The 21,250-nt window shown below is 36.9% G+C and overlaps 2 protein-coding genes, 1 long non-coding RNA gene and 1 pseudogene across 11 annotated transcripts in view; 2 read left to right on the forward strand and 2 right to left on the reverse strand.

Moving 5' to 3' along the window:
- LOC121265261 overlaps window positions 1-281 on the reverse strand; it is a 24,483-nt gene extending 24,202 nt beyond the window's left edge. The window contains exon 1 of the long non-coding RNA XR_005940642.1: window positions 157-281. This is a non-coding gene — a long non-coding RNA (uncharacterized LOC121265261). The remainder of the gene's footprint in view (window positions 1-156) is intronic.
- Window positions 1-4,752, forward strand: part of LOC121265257 (protein FAR1-RELATED SEQUENCE 9) — a 22,452-nt gene extending 17,700 nt beyond the window's left edge. For all 4 annotated transcript variants that reach the window (XM_041168817.1, XM_041168816.1, XM_041168818.1 and 1 more), the window contains 2 exons: window positions 831-2,314; window positions 4,257-4,752. In XM_041168817.1, the coding sequence (XP_041024751.1) occupies window positions 833-2,314; window positions 4,257-4,424 (1,650 nt within the window). In that variant the 5' untranslated portion in view covers window positions 831-832 and the 3' untranslated portion in view covers window positions 4,425-4,752. The remainder of the gene's footprint in view (window positions 1-830; window positions 2,315-4,256) is intronic.
- Window positions 4,753-8,304: 3,552 nt separating this feature from the next.
- On the reverse strand, window positions 8,305-10,073 carry LOC121265260 (pollen-specific leucine-rich repeat extensin-like protein 2). 6 transcript variants are annotated; one of them, XM_041168825.1, is made up of 5 exons: window positions 9,684-10,073; window positions 9,334-9,418; window positions 9,008-9,146; window positions 8,904-8,932; window positions 8,305-8,831 (listed from the first exon to the last, which is right to left on the reverse strand). In XM_041168825.1, exons 1-5 carry the CDS (start codon window positions 9,693-9,695, stop codon window positions 8,464-8,466), a joined length of 633 nt encoding a protein of 210 aa, XP_041024759.1. In that variant the 5' UTR covers window positions 9,696-10,073; the 3' UTR covers window positions 8,305-8,463. The 6 variants fall into 6 exon arrangements, with proteins under 6 accessions (XP_041024759.1, XP_041024757.1, XP_041024755.1 ...); XM_041168823.1 differs by having other exon boundaries at window positions 8,305-8,932; XM_041168821.1 differs by having other exon boundaries at window positions 8,904-9,146.
- Window positions 10,074-16,876: 6,803 nt separating this feature from the next.
- LOC121263998 lies at window positions 16,877-20,971 on the forward strand (annotated as a pseudogene).
- The last annotated feature ends 279 nt before the right edge of the window (window positions 20,972-21,250 follow it).

A 21,250-nucleotide genomic window follows, 5' to 3' on the forward strand; every position in this document is an offset into this window, starting at 1 on the left:
GAAAAAGTTTTATTAACAAAGCTTTTCCTCTTTTATGTCTCACTCTCATGCCCATACTTGTAAGAACTCTGCAAATGATAAAAACTGAGAAGATAATTTTTTTTTTTTAATCAAATTAATATGGTTCTATTGAGAAAGGAGAAGCTTATATCGTACAAGAGTTTTCGGACCGCATAGGGGGTTGACTCAATCAAGCCACCCCACTACTGCATAACAAACCCTTCAACTTCAACCACTAAATATCAATGTAAAGTTTTCAAGGACAGTAGAGAAAGCCTAATGGACTCTTGGAATTCTTCCAACTTGATATTGCACCAGATTTGTTCTCACATTTGATTCCTAAAATGTTTGTTGGATAGAAATAGGCTGTAGTATATTAAATTGCCATAACTAGAATGATGGGTGAAGTTGTGCTGCATATTTTTGATATAATCGATGTTATGTTTCACAGCATGCATACGAGGCCACTTCTTGCTCCCTAGCATTAGGCAGTGAAATTTTGAAAGCAGGTTGTTGCACCTTGCCCTTCATGCAGTTTGTTGTTTTATGGTGATTTTAATGCACCAAATTAGCTTGCAATAGGAATTGGCTAAATTGACCCAAAATCATGATTCATGGCATGTGCCTCTCAATAAAGTGCATTGCTTATCACAATGTAGGAATGCTTCACCCCTAGCTGAGCTTGAAGACATGCAAGTGTTTTTTTTTTTTTTTTTTGTTGGTCTTAGACACTTTGATTGTATTGGTAATATACATATCTCCCTTTTCGCTCGTTTTCTCTAAACTCTTTTTTTTTTCTTTTTAATTCATTCCACTGTTGATATCTCAAGCCATGAGCGGCGGCAGGCAAAGGACCCTTGGGGGTGGGGGTCAACAGATATTGGACCACCTGAAGCGGATGAATGCAGAGAATACAGCTTTCTTCTATGCAGTTCAGGGTGATAATGATCACACTGGTGGAAATATATTCTGGGCAGATGCAACATCCAGAATGAACTATTCGTACTTTGGGGATGCCGTCATATTTGACACAACGTACAAGATGAATGAGTATAGGGTGCCATTTTCCTCATTCACAGGGTATAATCATCATGGGCAGCCAGTGTTGTTTGGTTGCGCGTTAATTCTCGACGAGTCTGAGTCCTCCTACATCTGGCTATTTCAAACTTGGCTTCATGCAATGTCTGGACGCTGCCCTGTTTCTATAACAAGCGACCCAAACCCACTCTTACAAGTTGCTGTTACACAAGTTCTTCCTGAAACCCGCCACCGTTTATGTTTGTCTGCCATGTTCAGAGAAACACGAGAGAAACTGGCTCATCTATATCAGTCACATCCTACTTTTGAAACAGAATTTAAGAAGTGCATTACTGAGACAGAGACAATTGATGAGTTTGATTCATGCTGGCAATCACTGCTGGAGAGATACTATATTATGGATAGTGAATGGCTTCAGTCAATGTACAATGCAAGACAACAATGGCTACCAGTTTGCATGCGAGACACTTTCTTTGGAGAGATATCTAGAGGTGATGGAAGTGAACCTTTAAATTTGTTCTTTGATGGTTATGTGAATGAATCCACCACCATACAAATGTTGATGAAGCAATATGAGAAAGCTATAGCAAGTTGGCATGACATGGAATTGAAGGCAGATTATGAAACTACTAACACCAGCCCAGTTCTGAAGACACCTTCTCCTATGGAAAAACAAGCTGCAAATCTTTATACAAGGAGAATATTCATGAAATTCCAAAAGGAACTGGTTGAGACCCTAGCTAATCCTGCAACCAAAATTGATGACTCAGGAACTGTCGCCACATACAGGGTGGCCAAATTTGGGGAAGACCACAAAGCACATGCTGTGACTTTCAATTCTTTTGAGATGAAAGCTAATTGCAGCTGCCAAATGTTTGAGTATTCAGGAATTATTTGTAGGCATATATTAGCAGTTTTTAGAGCAAAAAATGTTCTTACTCTTCCATCTCAGTATATATTGAAACGATGGACAAGGAATGCCAAGAGTGGAGCTGTGTCGGATGAACATGCTTCAGAGTTGCCAAACAGTTCTCAAGAATCTTTAACAGTGCGGTATAACAATCTACGTCTAGATGCAATCAAATATGTAGAAGAAGGGGCAAAATCTATCCACATTTATAACGTGGCATTGGATGCTTTGAAAGAGGCAGCTAAGAAGGTTGCTGCTGTGAAGAATCAAGGTCCAGCACCTACCCAGGTCGGTACTCTAGTAAACGGTGTTGGGCATGAGTTACAGGCAAATCAAGGAAGTCAAATGGCAACATATCAATCTACGGTTAGTTTCTCCCACTTTACAAGCTTATCTATATAAAGGACCTTCATTTTTATGTTTTCTTTTTTATTTCATAATTTATATTGCCGAACAGTTTCTTCCTTCGAAGACATCCTCCCCCTCTCTCCCTCCACCTTCTCTCTCTCGCTCTCTCTCTCTCACCCACACACACGCATAGGCATGCACAAAATTGTCCTAAATAAGGATTTTATATTTGTTTAGATTGAGTGGCTATATTAACACAACCCACAAACAACGATAGCGAGAAGACAATGAAAATATAAATGCGGAAACACAGGAATCAATCACACGACACAAGATTTACGTGGTTCGGCAACTTGTCTACATTATGGAGCTACAGGGGATTTTATTCAGAGGAGGATTACAGTACACAACGAGTTACTAGAGCCCCCCTCCCCCCCCCCCCCCCCTCCCCTCCCCTCGACTCAATCTCAACTCTCTCTCTAGGGCCTCTCTCTCTACTCACAGACATACCTTCTGTCATTCTCAGATTGAACAGTTTCTTCATTAGGTGCATCTTATTATTTGCCAACGGCTTTTCATACATACCAGACAAAGCCGCAATGAGATCCGTTGTGGTTCTCTTTAATAAAGTCATGCGCCACCGATCTTGATAGGGTGAAGCCGTATAACCTCCAGGACATGTCGATCTAACATGTTTCAATCAACATCATCCATGTTGTCCAGCTTCTTTCCCAACAGAGAAAGATGGAGCTTCTTCCCGTAAAGATAATCCACGAACTGCATCCTTTAGGATCCAAAACCTGTGCCATCGAACTTCTTGATTCCAACCTTCACTTCTTCTCTAGCCATCGTTCTCTTTCAGCCACGAACCCCAAACCTTGGAACTCTAATACCAGTTGTTGGGGAAATAACACAACCACAAACAACGATAGCGAGAAGATAGTGAAAATATAAATGCAAAAACATAGGAATCAATCACACGACATAAAATTTACGTGGTTCAGCAACGTGTCTACATTCACGGAGTTGCAGGGGATTTTATTCAAAAGAGATTTCCACTAGACAATGAGTTACAGGAGCTCCCCTCTACTCACAATCTCAACTCTCTCTCTCTCTCTCTCTAGGCCTCTCTCTCTAGAGCTCCAAAATCGCCGTTCCTCACTCTCTCTTGTTCATCTCATCTTTTCAAACAAAATAACATACATATATATAGTAAACACTGGAAAAACAACAGTGGAAAAACCCTAAGGCGGCAACTTTTTGGGTTATTCGCTCTAGTAAAGTATCGAGCGTGCCTCAAGCGAACTCTCGGATTGAGCTTCACTCAAGCCAAATGTCGAGTGCTACTCGAGCAAACTCTTTAACCGAGCTTCTCTCGAACACCATGTCTAACAAACTCTCGGCTTGTCATATTCTCAGCTCACAACCAGGCTCACATAACCCAACATAAATGTGGTTCAAGTTTTCAAGAAATGAAACACGGTTGTTTTATGTATTGAGAATCTTGAAACTTTGGATATTATTTTTTGGATAATTTATTTTTTCAGAAAAGATTGAATGATTAAGTGTAATCATCGATTACATTACAGAAATTAGAAGATAATTGTTCCCTGTCTCGGCCTGCAAAACATCCTTGTTTAATTGTATGGTATATTGTTTAGCCTTTGAGGTCTAGCTCCAATGGCATTTTCCCTTACAATAATGTGTTGGATGGTGAGATTGTGAATTGCAATTGGTGCGTGTGCCTTGTGGTTTACCAGCAAGAAAGGAGGAAAGAAAAAGTTGTTTGGTGTCACACATGTTTTTGCTTCAAATAAATATGAATACGTTGTAATGCAATTAAAAAGAAATGCAAACAGCGTTACAGATTCTCTGCAATGCATATCAGAAACTCAAAATATATCCTTGTGATGGTGATTGCATTTTCAATTACGATATAATTCATTAATTTGTTGCTCAGGACGAGAAGGAAAAGAAAGTTCGCGAATTGACTGCAGATTTGGAGAACATTAATCGACGATGTGAAGTGTATCGAGCAAACCTGTTAGCTGTCCTGAGAGATATGGAAGAACAGAAGTTAAAGCTATCAGTGAAGGTTCAAAATGCGAGGCTTAGTTTGAAAGAGTGAAGGCTACATGAAGGAAATATTTGCGTGTTAATGTATATTTTCATGTACTAGTAGTTTGCTTTTTTTTTTTTTGAATTGAGCTTGGCAAAGGCATGGCTTCTGGTGGGTGAGGGGGGATGTGGCGGATTGTAACTTATATTTTCACCGTGCAGTTTAAGTACTGACATGACAAGTACTGTTGGTTGAGAAAACTGTTACTTAAATTCCTATAATTTGCTTATCCACTAAACTTGTATAGTTCTATGACTTGTCTTAAGTTTGTATTATGTTTAATTTAACTCGTATAAATCTATAACTTGTTTCAAATTTGTATGGATTTAAATTCTCATTTTCTTGTTCACTGTGGAGTGGCAGGTAGCCAAGTAAGATCTAATTTACGATCATATCTGTAAATTTGTCCGATACTAGCACCAATTGCATATCATAATTATATTTATTAATCTGTTTTTTTCTTATTATTTGTTTTTACAAGAAGATTTGATTTTTAATAATATTTATCATATTTTTGCAACTAGGCACACGTGAATTGCACGTTGTGCCATTACTAGTATATATATAAAGTATAAACTTGATGTGTGATTTTTCAATACTCTCTGTAAGTCTTTCTTATTTCTCTTCTAATTTCCCTTTAGTTTCTGCTTATTTGTTTCCCATACACTTGAATTTTCTTTTAACATTTCTCTTTTATTAACGCTAAACATGGTAGCTTTTTTCTGTTAAAGATGGAAAAATCTTATTTGCAATTTATAGTCTTACATTACCATAACAGATCAAAGATATACTGATATATACGTTTTATTATAACCATGATAAATATATATCGGTAATATTATTTGTGTTGATGCCATTTTTTAATGTTGGTGGCCAATAGTTTAATCAAAGGAGTCATAGATGATGCTGACACTAGATATGTACATGATCTGTAATCTGATAAAATTAAAATATTAAAATGAAAGGGAAAAAGTTAAAGGTAATATGATACGTACAGGCTCTCAACTCATCTCTTGCTCTCCATACAAGAGAAAGAAGGAATAGAAGAGAGATGAAATTTGAGAGGAAGAAGTAGGAGGGGAGTCCCACACTTGGAGTTGCATGTGAGACACCATTTTGGAGACATTTATAGCACTATTTTCATGCTTTTGGAGGACCACATTTACCGATGAGCATGAAAGTAGATGGTGGGTACTTATTTCTTTTGACAACAGAAGCTTCGCACTTTGGATACATATATAATAACTTATACTCGTTGTTTTCAATATTGATACTGTGTTCCTTTAGTTTTCTTTTCATTTTTTAAAATGAGAAGTGTGATAGAACAACAAAGATATTTTATATAAATATACTCACAAATTTATATGCTTTCATGTGATACATTATATCTACTTTATAATAAAAATAACTTATATAATTTGATGTGTCATAATACATAAAGTCTCGTCAGTATGGGAGTTTATTTTTATGAAATTTCTTTGTGGTTAAAGCATTTCTTTTTGAAAAGTATTTTGATGTTTCACGCATTTTTCTCTTACTTTTTTATGAGATTTTTTTTTTTGATCACCTTTTTTCTTTTACGAAAGATTGAAAGAGGCAACTTATTTTCCTTCTAACTCACTAGAAAGTGAATGAACACAAGCCTCATGTTGACAACTATCTTAATACATCTCATCTTATCTCATTTCTTTTTCAAACATCAATTAAACACAAACACTTTTTAATTTTAAATTTTTTAACTTTTTCATCTAATTCTTACCTAATTATTACAATTTTTTCAAACTTTCGAACAAAACACGAAAACCAATTCAACATTTTCATATTCCAAAATAATAATAAAAAATTATATTCTAATAGTATTTTGACTTTACAAATTTTTATTTAATTTTTTCTCACTCATTTTTCAAAATCTAATAAAGCATCTTAACTTAAATCATTTCACTACTATTCACAAACTATAACATTAGTATTTACAGATTTTTCATCTCAAGTTACTATCTTGTTATTGTTATGGAGGCATCTCTCTAAAAATTTCTCTCCCCTTCTCTTTAGAAAACTAAAACAAATCCTCCCATTTTGTTTCTCCACCGAGGGAGGGCTCATCCCTACTCTTTATCCTCCCTTCTCCCCCACAGGCTTGCTATATATACCCTTTTTTTTTTTTTTTTTTTTTGGCATTTTCTTCTTTCTCCACTGGGAAATTAGAAAGGAGAAATGCTAGGGAGCCCATTTTGGGATCCCCTTTATTTTGCCCAATTGTTTTTTTTTTTTTTACTTAGTAATTAAGAAAATATTGTTTAATAATATTGTGAATTTTTTTCTTTTTTAAAAAATATTTTAAAATGTTAAAAAAAATGATGTGAAAAAAGAAATTTAAAGATTCAATATTTTCTTAATCACTAAGTCAAAAAATAAAAAAAAGAAAACGGGCAAAACAAACGGGAGCGGGCTCCCTAGCATTTTTAATTAGAAAATGAACGATCTAGTATTCTAATACCTACATGCATGCTCATTGACCACTGTTGCATAATTTTGATACCTGCACGCTATATGGATGGCACAACAGAGTTCCTGATCACTTCCAGATCTGACCCTCGCCGCCACACCTCCGTCATGACAAAACCTTATGAGTTGTGCATGCCCCAGCACCACCTATCGATCTCGTGAGTTGTTTGATTCTATGATCAATTCGACTGTGTTAATTAATTATGACTTTTCCTAACTAAGATCAGTTTATAGGAAAATAATATTGAAATGATCTCCATCAACAACTAGAATAGTATATATATTAATCTAGTGCTAGCTCCTTCATTTCTCGATGGCGTATTTAAAACCGCATTTGAATAGTAAGTACTTCACCAATTGGACCACAAAAGTACTGTTGTTTAGAGTTAGGTATCTTAATCCACCTCCTAGGTTGAACATGAGCCTAGATCTAACATGTTGGGTCTTTTTTGCATGCTTTTTTTTTTTTTTTTAATCATTTTTATGTCTTATGATTGTCCCGCTTCTATTGTAATGGAGTTTATGTTAGCTAGGTTCTCTCATCTCTTACCGCGTATGGTAGTACTCTTGAAGTCTTGAATTTAAATTCAATTCAGTCCTTGATTTTTTTATATTTTAAAAAAAAAAAAAACATTAGAATGTGATGGAAAGAGACGAACATATTTCCCAACTTCTAATTAACTCACGAGAAACTGATCAAGTTCGCAATCTCCAATGTAATGTTTCATAATATATAACTCTAATTCGCAATAGGCTTCATATAGTGATCTGTTTTTGTTCGACTCGAAGTATACTAAGCTTTACCTTAATTAATAAGTTCTGATCGATCCATATGTTACCTATTGATTACATTACATGCATGGATTTATCAGTATCACTATTACAAGAAAAATGGATTTTTGTGGTTATTTAATTATGGCGAAAAGACTATTTGTAATCAAAACAGACTCATTTTGACTGTAAATAATTATTTCGTTGAAATTAACTGGTCATAAATAAGCAATTTTCTTGTAGTGCACATAAAGAGAAAATCATGAACTAGACCAGGATTAATGGGATCATGAGGAATTATTATCAATTATGCAACACCACCAAATTTTTTGTCCTTGAAAACAAACAAAAAAGATCAAGCAAAATTGATTGACGCACAATAAAAAGGGTATAGTACCACTAGTACTACTGAAAGCAACTCTTGCTTTTAAGGGACATATAAAGATAACGATCGATCTGGATGCTTAGTGTCCAACCAGCTTAGCTAGCTAGCTCCAACGAATGGGCTCAAAGATCAATTACGTGGAACATCGATCATGTCGATCTATATATCAACCCATGCATCATTCATTCCTTTGAAATTTGCCGCATGATGGCCATCGACTATCTCGATCATCCCACCATTAGTCTTATTACGTACTCTTTATCTTTTTTCTGTCCTTCTGAACAAGCAAAAAAAACAAAACAAATGCGCGCAGCCATGACATGAGATGCAAAAAGAAGGCTAATTGATCTGATCATGACCATGTATGATGCATGCATTCAATCCCATTTACATGATTGTGCATCCTGATGTGTTTTCTTCATTGAAATAGTCACAACGGCTTACGTAGCAGGCTGGCCTGTAATAACCTCCACCATAACTATCATACACTGGCCTTCCATAGCCCTCATAACTTGGAGGTGGCCCGCCATGACCGTGAAAACATGGCCCCCCGCCACGACCCTCATAACATGATGAACAACACGTCCCAATTGGATTACCGGCCGGTAGTACTGGATAACAAGGCACGACGACGGGAGGCTTAGGTGCCGGTGCCGGTGCCGGTTCTTTAGGCTTTTCAGCTGGCTTGGGAGGATCCGCAGCTTTCTCCTTTGGCTTCTCGGGCTCTTTCGGCTTCTCGGCTGGCTTGGGAGGATTCGCAGGTTTTTCCTTAGGCTTCTCGGATTCTTTCGGCTTCTCAGCTGGCTTGGGAGGATCCTTTGCTTTCGCCTTTGGTTTCTCCGGTTCTTTCGGCTTCTCAGCTGGCTTCGGAGGATCCTTTGGTTTCTCCGGTTCTGTCGGCTTCTCAGCTGGCTTCTTTTCATCTGGCTTCGGGGGCTGTTTGATCTCAATGCTCTTAATGGAATCACCACCCTTGCAGATAATCTTTTGCTTAATCTTTTCGGGAGAGCAGCATACAACTTTGATCATCACCAAGTTTTTCTTCTCGTCATACACCTGGTCTTGTATTTCTGATCTTGTTCACAAAATTCAACACCACATATATAATAACTCAGTCTTTTTCTTTTTGGTTTTACTGCTCAATTTGGAACCACGCTAGATAACAACTTAAACTTAAGCACTCGCGCCGTACAATCATCCACATAATATAGTACTAGAGAAAGAATAGCAGAGAGAGAGAGAGAGAGAGTGACTCACGAGGGATTTTGCATAGAACCTTCTTCACCTTCTTGTAGCAGCGATGGCACTGAAGGTCAACCTCGAGCACCATTATTGTAGTAGCCTGTAAGAGTATGCAAATTCTAACTTCGTACTCATCCAAGAAAACAAGAAAACAAAATCTCTGAAAAGCAAAAAGCAATCTGTCGATCTGCGTACGACAGAATCAAAGAAGGTTCGGACACAAAAGATGGGCATGTGAAAATAACGAAGATCTATCTGGAAGCCAAAATCAAAGTAACATTTTAAAGGACAACCACAAAAAATTGGATCATAATATCAAATGGGTATTGAGAGGCAGAGAGTGGGAAGTTACAAAATTTACGAACCTTTTCCACCATGGCTGGCTGGCTGTCTGTCTGTTCAGATCTCAACCTCAAACAAACAGAAATACGAAGAAGACTTCTTTTTATCGAGCAACTAAAGTGAAAGTGTGGAACAGACTGACACAGAAGCGGCCACAGAGCGAGAGATCAAGACATCAGGAGTTAGCCCAAAAGGCATCTTAAGAAGCATCCTATTTCGTACGTCGAGAAAAAAAAAAATGTCATATTTTCCACACTTAGAGCCAATGGGATGTAGACACGTAAGTTTCCCATGTTGAATCTCATGGCATCACTACTACAAGATTGCCTCTATTATAAGGTGAGGGCCGGTGGTGGCTGGCTTTGATTGCTGACTCTCCAATCTCGCTCGCATTTACGCGCATGTGGTGGTTTTGATTGACCTACCTTACCATCCATTATTTAATCAAATCAAAAACTATACGCTAAGTTACAAAGTTTGTTCAGATTCAATTATTGTGCATGCACCCCAGCATGGGAACCGTACACGTGTCCCTAGACCAAGTTTCAACCATCTTTGAGTGTGGCTGAAGTTTGGGTCGACTTTCCCGGCCGTTAAGTCCACATGGCCACCAGTATTTAATTTAAATATTACAGGCTCTGATTACGCACCGATCGACCCAATTGCTACGTGCCATCTTGCAAGGCTTCGACTCCCAAGCTAGCAATCAGCGCCCACAGAATCGTCTTAAATATATATTCGTGGGTTCTGGATATATATTAGTTTCCGCATTGGTTGCGAGATTATCCATTCGATTCAATATAATTTTAAGTTAATTTTAATATTTAAATATTCAATTCTTAAATTATTAAATTTATTTTAATTCAAAATCTCTTTACATGTAGAATTTATAACTTTTAATTTTCAACTCAATACATCTTTATACAAATGACTTATAATATTTTTTAATTTTTCATAAATATTACTAAATTCATCTTAAAATTTAAATACATATATATAAATTCATTTTTAATAAATCCTACATAACTCACTTCATCTACTCAACTTAATATTATTCGGAAAGAACCCTATTCAACGCAACATTGAAACTCAACAAATTAGCGTTCGTGCATGCGAGAGGGCTTTTCTTTAGAGGCCGTACGTGATGCTACCTAATACCAAACTTTACACTTGTGGGGTACTTTTCTTTTTTCGGGCTGTCAATTTTAAATGCGAGATATAAAGTGGGTTACGGATCTTGATATGCCTTTATTTGTTGGTACTATTTATCACCAATATTCTATGGGCCGGTGGAAGATATATAGAATGCCTGAATATATATATATATATATATACTAAATAAGTTTAAACTTTTGGGAGGCAGATGATCATGATCCTGGCATCATGAATGAGTATATATATATACATACATAAATATTGTATTCGGCACATCATGCATAGTCGATATATAAGGCGGTTTCATCAATAAAATGGGGCACTTGACCCATAATCATACGTACAATTATCATACAAGGCAGTTTTAATACATGCACTTGATGCACATGATATATGTAATGTACACTCCTGCATTTATTATGTCTTAAACCATACATGATATTTTTATGTATGCATGGGTAAAACTATGTAGTGATAGCTATACCATCTATTTCGATCCTTGACAGGGCTTCGGAGGTCAGCATGCACCAAGTCTCATAGGAGGAGGCCCCAGTTTTGAGTGCTGAGACAGGGTTGTCCAAACCCGACAAACCCATCCAACCATCCAACATAAATGCAACTAAATTTCGACCCCCCGGCCACTCATTGCATTTACCTAATTTTTCTCCAATTTGTAAATGCATATGCAGTACTGGATGAATCTGCAATGTAATCAGTCCAAGCTACTTGTCTTTTCCTCCTTTCTAATTTTCTTACGGCCTTTTCATGTTCATAATCCTTGGAAAACTGATAACCATAACACGCATAATTAATAATCTAAGATAAAGTGCGTGCATGGACTTGTTCTTAAAAGTCATTATGGAAAACAATATTATTAACTGTCATTTTTGTTATCTGATGTTCTTTTTCAGTGTATCGTACTAGCTTACTGTCTAGGCCTGAGACTGAGTCCTGGGCTGAGCTGAGCTGGGCTTTTAGGGTTGCTGAGAGATGGTTAATTCCGGCCATGTACAACCCCAACCAGCCCATCCAATTGCGCACCATAAAAAATGCAACAAAATCTTCATGAATCAGTTCATTTTAATTTGGCCCCATATAAACCAAATGGACAACCATTTTCGAAGTTGTATCTCAAAATGTACTTGCTCTCTTTTTTCCCCTTCAATTTTTTTCTTTTAGATTTCTTAGGCTTATAAAGTTTGGGAATTGATCGTGAGGGGTAAGAATAAAAGAAATAATATTTATTCATTTCAGATTTTATTATTCTAGTTATCTGTCGTTGTGGTACATTATAAACAGTTGATATGTAAAATTACTTAAAATTTATTAATCATATTAGAAAGTGTGATTGAGAATAACAAGATTTATGATACATACATGCATAAACACTATACAATATGTGAATGGATATAATAGATAAGTCATTCGGAGAAAAAAAAATCACCATACCTCATTACAAGCTTAACTATTAATCGAAAAGCTTGAAAGCTATTAAATTTGATTAAATCCTAAAGATATCTTTATTATCATAAAATCTTGCATGCTTCTCTCTTTGGTAGCCACACTCTTCCGTCACCGTTCAATAACTTAGCAACATGCATCAAGACATGATGTTAATTCAACCTATAACTCACACTGCAAGGAATTTCATCTTTTGCAGGGTGCGAGCTCACCGCAATTCCCTTATTTTCTTGCAGCAAAATTTCATGAGCTGCGATTTCCACTCACCGCAAATCGGCCGGGAGTAATACATCTGGTCAGAGCAATTTCGGTGAAAAGTGAAGTTGACCGCTGTTCCTCCAGATTTTGCCGTTGATCTTTCTCGCAGCAAAAGTCGATGGAAAATAGGGTTTGAAGGGCAATTTTGGCTGGGACATCGCCGGAAATCATGGTCATTTTCGGCCAATTTTTGGGTCACCGCAATTGCAAATTTCAGCGACTTTTGGGGCACCAAGATTGCTGAAGATGTTGCTGCCGACATATCTTGCAGCAACCATGGTCAATCCCAAATTGGTTTGAAGAGCAATTACTGCCAAATATTGGAACGTCGCCATTGTGGACATACAGAGAGTTTGGGTTACCGCAAAAGGAAATTTCAGATTTTGTCAATCAAAACCCAAATACTCGTCATTTTCCAATTGCACTAAATTTGGTTACGCTGAAATTCGTAGTAGTGCATGCAGGAAGGGGTGAACCCGCAGCAAATGCCATTTGGGAAGCTTTTCAAAATCAAAAGATCGTGGGTATTTGTGGTGAAAAATTTCTCAATAGCGGCTTGAAACTAATGTAAAAACTGGTTGGAGGATTTACCAGATCGCAAAAATTACCCTGGTCATGATTTTTATGCTTTTTTCGAATACATTGAAAGGTATTATATATGATTATAACTAGATCTCAGAAACCAACCCAGGTAATTGTTTCTCAATCTCAACTGTCATGCCCATATGCATTTCATACAATAAATCTAGAGAATGCAAGCCAGATGATCTGTACAATTTAAGATCCGTTGCCAATGAACTCATTTTTACAATATGTATCAATTGAACAACCCTGTTCAATTGAACAAATTCTCACATCTAAAACTAATTATTACTAATCTAATATTTAATAAAAAATTATTATGCAGTTTTGGAATACAAATTATATGATATATAGTCTTAATAGATCACGATATATAACAATGTTAAAATTGTTTTATAATTATTAATATTTAATAATATGATATATTAAGGTCTCGTTTGGTTACACAGATAAAATGAGATAAGATGAGAAATTTGTAAATAGTAATGAGATAATTTGTGAATAATAATGAAATTATTTGAGTTAAGATGTTTCATGGGTTTTGGAAAAGGAGAAAGAAAAAATTATATAAAAAAATTATGAAGTTAAAAGATGGTTAGAAAATAATTTTTAATATTTTTTTTGTTTTAAAATTTGAAAAAATTGAATTATTTTTTGGATTTTGTTTAGAAGTTTGAGAAAGTTGTAATGATTAGATAAAAAAGTTGAAAAGTTGACAAATTAAAATTAAAAAACATTTGTGTGTTTAAATGATATTTAGATATTGAGATGAAATAATATGTCATGTTAAATGGTTTAAAAAGTTTGTAAAATCATATCAGGCCCAAAAATATACCATATCTAATAATTACTTATTGAAAAATTCTATTTGTAGTCTCTAAATAGGAACTGCGTATGCAAACCTCACTTAAATGAAACGAATCGTTTTGTTTAAGTGAAAACAACTCTTCGTCGAAATTTGTCTAAACTCGTGCGTGGGGAAGGAAGGAAAAAACTTTATTCTCTAAGCCCTAAGCCCCAAAGCAATCGCCTCTGAATCAGCCTTCGTTGTCCTCTCAAAACGGCCACTCCTCCCCCTCTTTAGAACTGTCATCCCTCTCATTTCCCTTCCTTAGTCGTTTGTCCCCTTCTCCTTCCTCAGTCGTCGTCGTCACCTTCGTTAGCTGGAGTTCGCCCTTCTTTTGGTGGAGTTCGCCCTCAACAAGGTAAAATGATTCTTGCTATGAGCTTTCAATAAGAGCATCAATTCTTGTTTTATGATAAGCGCTTGCCCTCTCAGAACCGTTGTCCCTTCCCACTCCTCAGAACCGTCGTCCCTTCCCACTCCTCAGAACCGTCATCCATCTCCTTCCCTTTCCTCAATCGTTCGTTCCCTTCTCTTCCTCAGTCATTGTTGTCACCTTTTTTAGTTGGAGTCTGCCTTTCGTCAGCTGGAGTTCGCCCTCAACAAGGTAAAATGATTCTTGCTATAAGCTTTCAATAAGAGCATCAATTCTTGTTTTATGGTATGAGCTTGCCCTCTCAGAAACATCGTCCCCTCCCCATCCTCAGAACCATCGTGCATCTCCTTCCCCTTCCTTAGTCGCTCGTCCCCTTCCGTTTCCTTAGTCGTCGCAATCACCTTCGCCAACTGGAGTCCACCCTTCATCAGTTGGTTCACCCTTAACAAGGTAAAACGATTCCTGCCATGAGCTTTCAATAAGAGCATCAATTCTTGTTTTATGGTACGAGTTGTCTACTGTAGATGTAAAAGTTTGGTTAGGACTAGGTGACTAAGTTGATAAGTTAGGATAGGATTAGATGACTGAAATGGTAAAGTTTATCCTATCATTAAGTTTGTAATTTTGGATGAACGTAAATTATTTTTTTACTTTATCTATAACAATATTAAATTTATCTATGAGATATTATAGGTTGTTTAGATAAGTCATAAGTGTGAAAATCGAGTCCCAAAGAATCTGCACTTATCCAGAGAAGAGATTGAATTAAAATCTGTTACGGTAGCGAAGATTAATCGCAAAATGTCAGCATTCCGTTAGGAGACGTATTCGCGATAGATTTGATCCTTCAGCAGAGTCCTACTGAAACTAAAACTTCTTTCAGATTATTTATTTAAAGGATCCTATTGGTTAGGATCTGTAGAGATTCAAATCTGGATATTTTCTAAAGCACTTCCCAGTACATATTTTGGTGAGAAAATTCCTTAGAGAATTTTCATATTATTTATTTTAAAGAGTGTGATCGTGCTCCATGTTAGAGAGTTGATTGGTTGAGTTTCAGTCACTGGAGTTTCAGGAGAAAAGCTAATGTTTGAAAATCTTTAGAGGTTCTGACTACTACTGCGATAGAAGACAAATGGGTCATTGTTAGGTCAAGTAAAAGTGTCAATTGACAAAGATTTTATAATTGAGCTTTACTTGTAATTGATTTTTAAATAATAAAATTAACTTTTCTGGATTTGGCTGCCTCGTAGGGTTTTTACCTTTAAAGAGTTCTTTAAAGGGTTTCCCTTCGAAACCAATCTTGGTATTACGTAATTTATTTACTTTACTATTGCTTAATTATTAAATAATTGCATAATTAACGACTAACCAATTTATTAAGTCAATTGATAGATATTTTTGTTGCATTACAATATAGGGGTAATTGGGTAATTTCATCTGCTATAGCTTATGAGCTTAATTTACGCTGCTTTAAGTTTATATTGATTTTTTTTTTCTAGTTTATCTTGTCATCTCTTGCTCTCTGAATCGAATAAGCAGACGTGGGATTAATTTTACATGTCATTGAGATACAATAGAATGAACACATAACAATAATTTATCAAGGATCTTGATGGTTTCGAGGGTATTGTTGATTATGCTTAAACCATTCAATAAAAAAACAACAATCAAGTTGATTATCCTTAAACCTTAATTGGTTGTTATAGCGGAGAAAGTCGGCGATGGACAGTTTGTTGTGACTCCGTCGATGGTAGAGTAGGTTGTCAAAGAGTAATGGAGTATGTGACTTTGTTGATGGTGGAGGACGTCATCAATGGTGGAGGACGTCGTCCATGGGCACAAAGAGGGAAACAAATTTCAGCCTTCGATTTTCAATAATTTTGATTTTTGGGTTTAGTTTTGGCACTCGGGGCAGTTTAGTCAATTCAACAAAACACATGTGTGCACGTGTGTTGGACAAAGGAGTCCCAAAAAAGGATTGTCTGATGTGCCCATATCAGCTCTCTTACTTGATTAGAGACAAATATTGGACCACTTGAAGCGGATGAATGCAAAAAATCCCACTTTCTTCTATGCAGTTCAGGTTGATAATGATCACACTAGTGGAAATATATTCTGGGTAGATGCAACGTCCATAATGAACTATTTTTACTTAGGGGATACCGTCATATTTGACACAACAAATAAGATGAATGGGTATAGGGTGCCATTTTCCTCGTTCACAAGGTATAATCATCATGGGCAGCCAGTGTTGTTTGGTTGCGCATTAATTCTCGACGAGTCTGAGTCCTACATTTGGCTATTTCAAACCTGGCTTCATGCAATGTCTGGACAATGCCCTGCTTCTATAACAAGCGACCCAAACCCATTCTTACAAGCTGTTGTTACACAAGTTCTTCCTGAAACCCGCCATTGTTTATGTTTCTCTGCCATATTCAGAGAAACATGGGAGAAACTGGTTCATTAGTATCTGTCACATCCTACTTTTGAAATAGAATTTAAGAAGTGCATTACTGAGACAAAGACAATTGATGAGTTTGATTCATGCTGGCAATCACTGCTAGAGAGATACTATATTATGGATAGTGAATGGCTTCAGTCAATGTAAAATGCAAGACAATAGTGGCTACCAGTTTGCATGCGAGACACTTTCTTTAGAGAGTTATCTAAAGGTGATGGAAGTAAACCTTTAAATTTGTTCTTCGATGGTTATGTGAATGTATCAACCACCATACAAATGTTGATGAAGCAATACGAGAAAGCTATAGCAAGTTGGCTTGACATGGAATTGAAGGCAGATTATGAAACTACTAACACCAGCCCAGTTCTGAAGACACCTTCTCCTATGGAAAAACAAGCTGCAAATCTTTATACAAGGAGAATATTCATGAAATTCCAAGAGGAACTGGTTGAGACCCTTGCTAATCCTGCAACCAAAATTGATGACTCAAGAACTGTCGCCACATACCGGGTGGCCAAATTTTGGGAAGATCACAAAGCACATGCTGTGACTTTCAATTCCTTTGAGATGAAAGCTAATTGTAGCTGCCAAACGTTTGAGTATTCAGGAATTATTTGTAGGCATATATTAGCAGTTTTTAGAGCAAAAAATGTTCTTACTCTTCCATCTCAGTATATATTGAAACTATGGACAAGGAATGTCAAGAGTGGAGCTGTGTCGAATGAACATGCTTCAGAGTTGCCAAACAGTTCTCAAGAATCTTTAACAGTGCGGTATAACAATCTACATCTAGACGCAATCAAATATGTAGAAGAAGGGGCAAAATCTATCCACATTTATAACGTGGCATTGGATGCTTTGAAAGAGCCAGCTAAGAAGGTTGTTGCTGTGAAGAATCAAGGTCCAGCACCTACCCAGGTCGGTACTCTGGTAAATGGTGTTGGGAATGAGTTACAAGCAAATCAAGGAAGTCAAATGGTAACATATCAATCTACGGTTAGTTTCTCCCACTTAACAAGCTTATCTATATAAAGGACCTTCATTTTTATGTTTTCTTTTTTCTTTCATAATTTATATTGCCGAACAGTTTCTTCCTTTGAAGACATCCTCTCCCCTCTCTCCCCCCACCTTCTCTCTCTCTCTCTCTCTCACACACACACGCGCGCGCACGCATAGGCATGCACCAAATTGTCCTAAATAAGGATTTTGTATCTGTTTAGATTGAGTGGCTAAATTAACACAACCCACAAACTCCGATAGCGAGAAGACAATGAAAATATAAATGCAAAAACACAAGAATCAATCACACGACACAAGATTTACATGGTTTGGCAACGTATCTACATTCACGGAGCTATAGGGGATTTTATTCAGAGGAGGTTTACAATGCACAACGAGTTGCTAGAGCTCCCCTCCCCTCGACTCTATCTCAACTCTCTCTCTCTAGGGCCTTTCTCTCTACTCACAAACGTACCTTCTGGCATTCTCAGATTGAACAGTTTCTTCATTAGGTACATCTTATTATTGCCGACGGCTTTTGAGATGAAAGCTAACTACAGTTGCCAAATGTTTGAGTATTTATAAATTATTTATTGGCATATATTAGTAGTTTTTAGAGCAAAAAATGTTCTTACTCTTCCAGCTCAATGTATATTGAAACGATGGACAAGAATGCCAAGAGTGGAGCTGTGTCGGATGAACATGCTTTAGAGTTGCCAAACAGTTCTCAAGAATCTTTAATAGTGTAGTATGACAATCTACATCAAGAAGCAATCAAATATGTAGAAGAAGGGGCAAAATCTATCCACATTTATTACGTGGCATTTGATGCTTTAAAAGAGGCTGCTAAGAAAGTTGTTATTGTGAAGAATCAAGGTTCAGCACCTACCCAGGTTGGTACTTTGAGAAACGATGTTGGGCATGAGTTGCATGCAAATCAAGGAAGTGAAGTGGCAACATATCAGTCTGAGGTTAGTTTCTCCCTCCCAACAAGCTTATTTATATAAAGGAACCTCATTTTTATGTTTTTTTTTCTTTCATAATTTATACTACCAAACATTCCCCCCCCCCCCCCGGCCACCTTTTCTCTCTCTTCTCACTCTCACACACACACACGCAGAGGCATGCACAAAGTTGTCCTAAATAAGGATTTTGTACCTGTTTAGAATGAGTGGCTAAATTGTTGGGAAAAAAACACAACCCACAAACAACGATAGCTAGAAGACAGTAAAATAGAAATGTAGAAACATAGGAATCAATCACTAGATACAAGATTTACGTGATTCGACAACGTGTCTACGTTCATGGAGCTGCATAAGATTTTATTCAGCAGAGATTTACAAGACACAATGAGTTACAGGAACTTCCTTTTACTCAATCTCAACTCTCTCTCTCTCTACTCACAGATGTACTTTCTGTCATTCTTAGACTGAATAGTTTCTTCATTAGGTGCATCTTGTTACTCATCGACGATTTTTCATACATACTAGACAAAGCCGCATTGAGATCCACTTTGATTCTCTTTTTAATAATGTTATGCGCTACTAATCTCGACAGGGTGAGTCATATAACCCCCAGGACCAGTCGATTTAACATGTTCCAATTAGCATAATCCATAGTATCTAGCTTCTTTCCCAACAGAGGAAGATGAAACTTCTTCCTGTGAAGATAATCCACGAACTGTATCCTCTAGTATCCGAAACCTGTGCCATCAAACTTCTTAATTCCAACTTTCACTTCTTCTCCAGGCATCGTTCTCTTTCAACACCCAGTTGTTGGGGAAATAACACAACCACAAACAATGATAGCGAGAAGACAGTGAAAATATAAACGCAGAAACATAAGAATCAATCACACAACATAAGATTTATGTGATTCGACAACGTGTCTACATCCACAAAGTTGCAGGGATTTTTATTGAAAGGAGATTTCCACTAGACAATGAGTTATAGGAGCTCCCTTCTACTCACAATCTCAACTCTCTCTCTCTCTAGGGCCTCTCTCTCTCTAGAGCTAAAAAATCACCGTTCCTCACTCTCTCTTGTTCATCTCATCTTTTCAAACAAAATAACATACATATATATATAGTAAACAGTGGAAAAACCCTAAGGCGGCAACTTTTTGGGTTATTCGCTCGAGTAGAGTGTTGAGCGTGCCTCAAGCGAACTCTTGGGTTGAGCTTCACTCAAGCCTAATGTCGAGTGTTATTCGAGCGAACTCTTTAACCGAGCTTCGCTCGAATGTCATGTCTAGCAAACTCTTGGCTTGACGTATTCTCAGCTCACAACCAGGCTCACATAACCCAACATAAAATGTGGTTCAAGTTTTGAAGAAATGAAACACGATTGTTTTATGTATTGAGAATCTTGAAACTTTGGATATTATTTTTTGCATAATTTATTTTTTTAGAAAGGATTGAATGATTAAGTGTAATCATAGATTACATTATAGAAATCAGAAGATAATTGTTCCGTCTCGGCCTGCAAAACATCCTTGTTTAATTGTATGGTATATTGTCTAGCCTTTGAGGTCTAGCTCCAATGGCATTTTCCCTTGCAATAATGTGTTGGATGGTGAGATTGTGAATTGAAGAGGCAATTGGTGCGTGTGCCATGTGCCGTGTGCCGTGTGGTTTACCAGCAAGAAAGGAGGAAAGAAAAAGTTGTTTGGTGTCACACATGTTATTGCTTCAAATAAATATAAATACGTTGTAATGCAATTAAAAAGAAATGCAAACAGTGTTACAGATTCTCTGTAATGCATATCAGAAACTCAAAACATATCCTTGTGATGGTGATTGCATTTTCTATTACGATATAATTCATTAATTTGTTGCTCAGGACGAGAAGGAAAAGAAAGTTCGCGAATTGACTGCAGATTTGGAGAACATTAATCGACGATGTGAAGTGTATCGAGCAAACCTGTTAGCTGTCCTGAGATATGGAAGAACAGAAGTTAAAGCTATCAGTGAAGGTTCAAAATGCGAGGCTTAGTTTGAAAGAGTGAAGGCTACATGAAGGAAATATTCGCGTGTTAGTGTATATTTTCATGTACTAGTTGGTTTTTTTTTTTTTTTTTTTTTCTCCTTTGAATTGAGCTTGGGAAGGGCATGGCTTCAGGTGGGTGAGGGGGGATGTGGCGGATTGTAACTTATATTTTCACCGTGCAGTTTAGAATCCTTAGAATGTATGTATGTATGTCGACAAATTAGATGTTAGATCACAGTCAGCTTTAATGGTCAAATTGAAATTTGCGTAGCCAGCCCCAAATAAAGCTCGGAACGGAGACTTAAATTTCATAAAATGGGTTTTATCTATTTAATTCCACCTAGATAGCATTTTCGTATGTTGAAGTCATGTGAAGCCCCCAAACCCGAACCTAGCTGCATGTGTTTCTGTACTTGTGGCAGTTTGCACAAGGTTTTGGGTCAAAGTAACTAGCACTTGGAAGG

Source organism: Juglans microcarpa x Juglans regia, chromosome 5D (assembly GCF_004785595.1).
Source record: "Juglans microcarpa x Juglans regia isolate MS1-56 chromosome 5D, Jm3101_v1.0, whole genome shotgun sequence".
Lineage (NCBI taxonomy): Eukaryota > Viridiplantae > Streptophyta > Magnoliopsida > Fagales > Juglandaceae > Juglans > Juglans microcarpa x Juglans regia.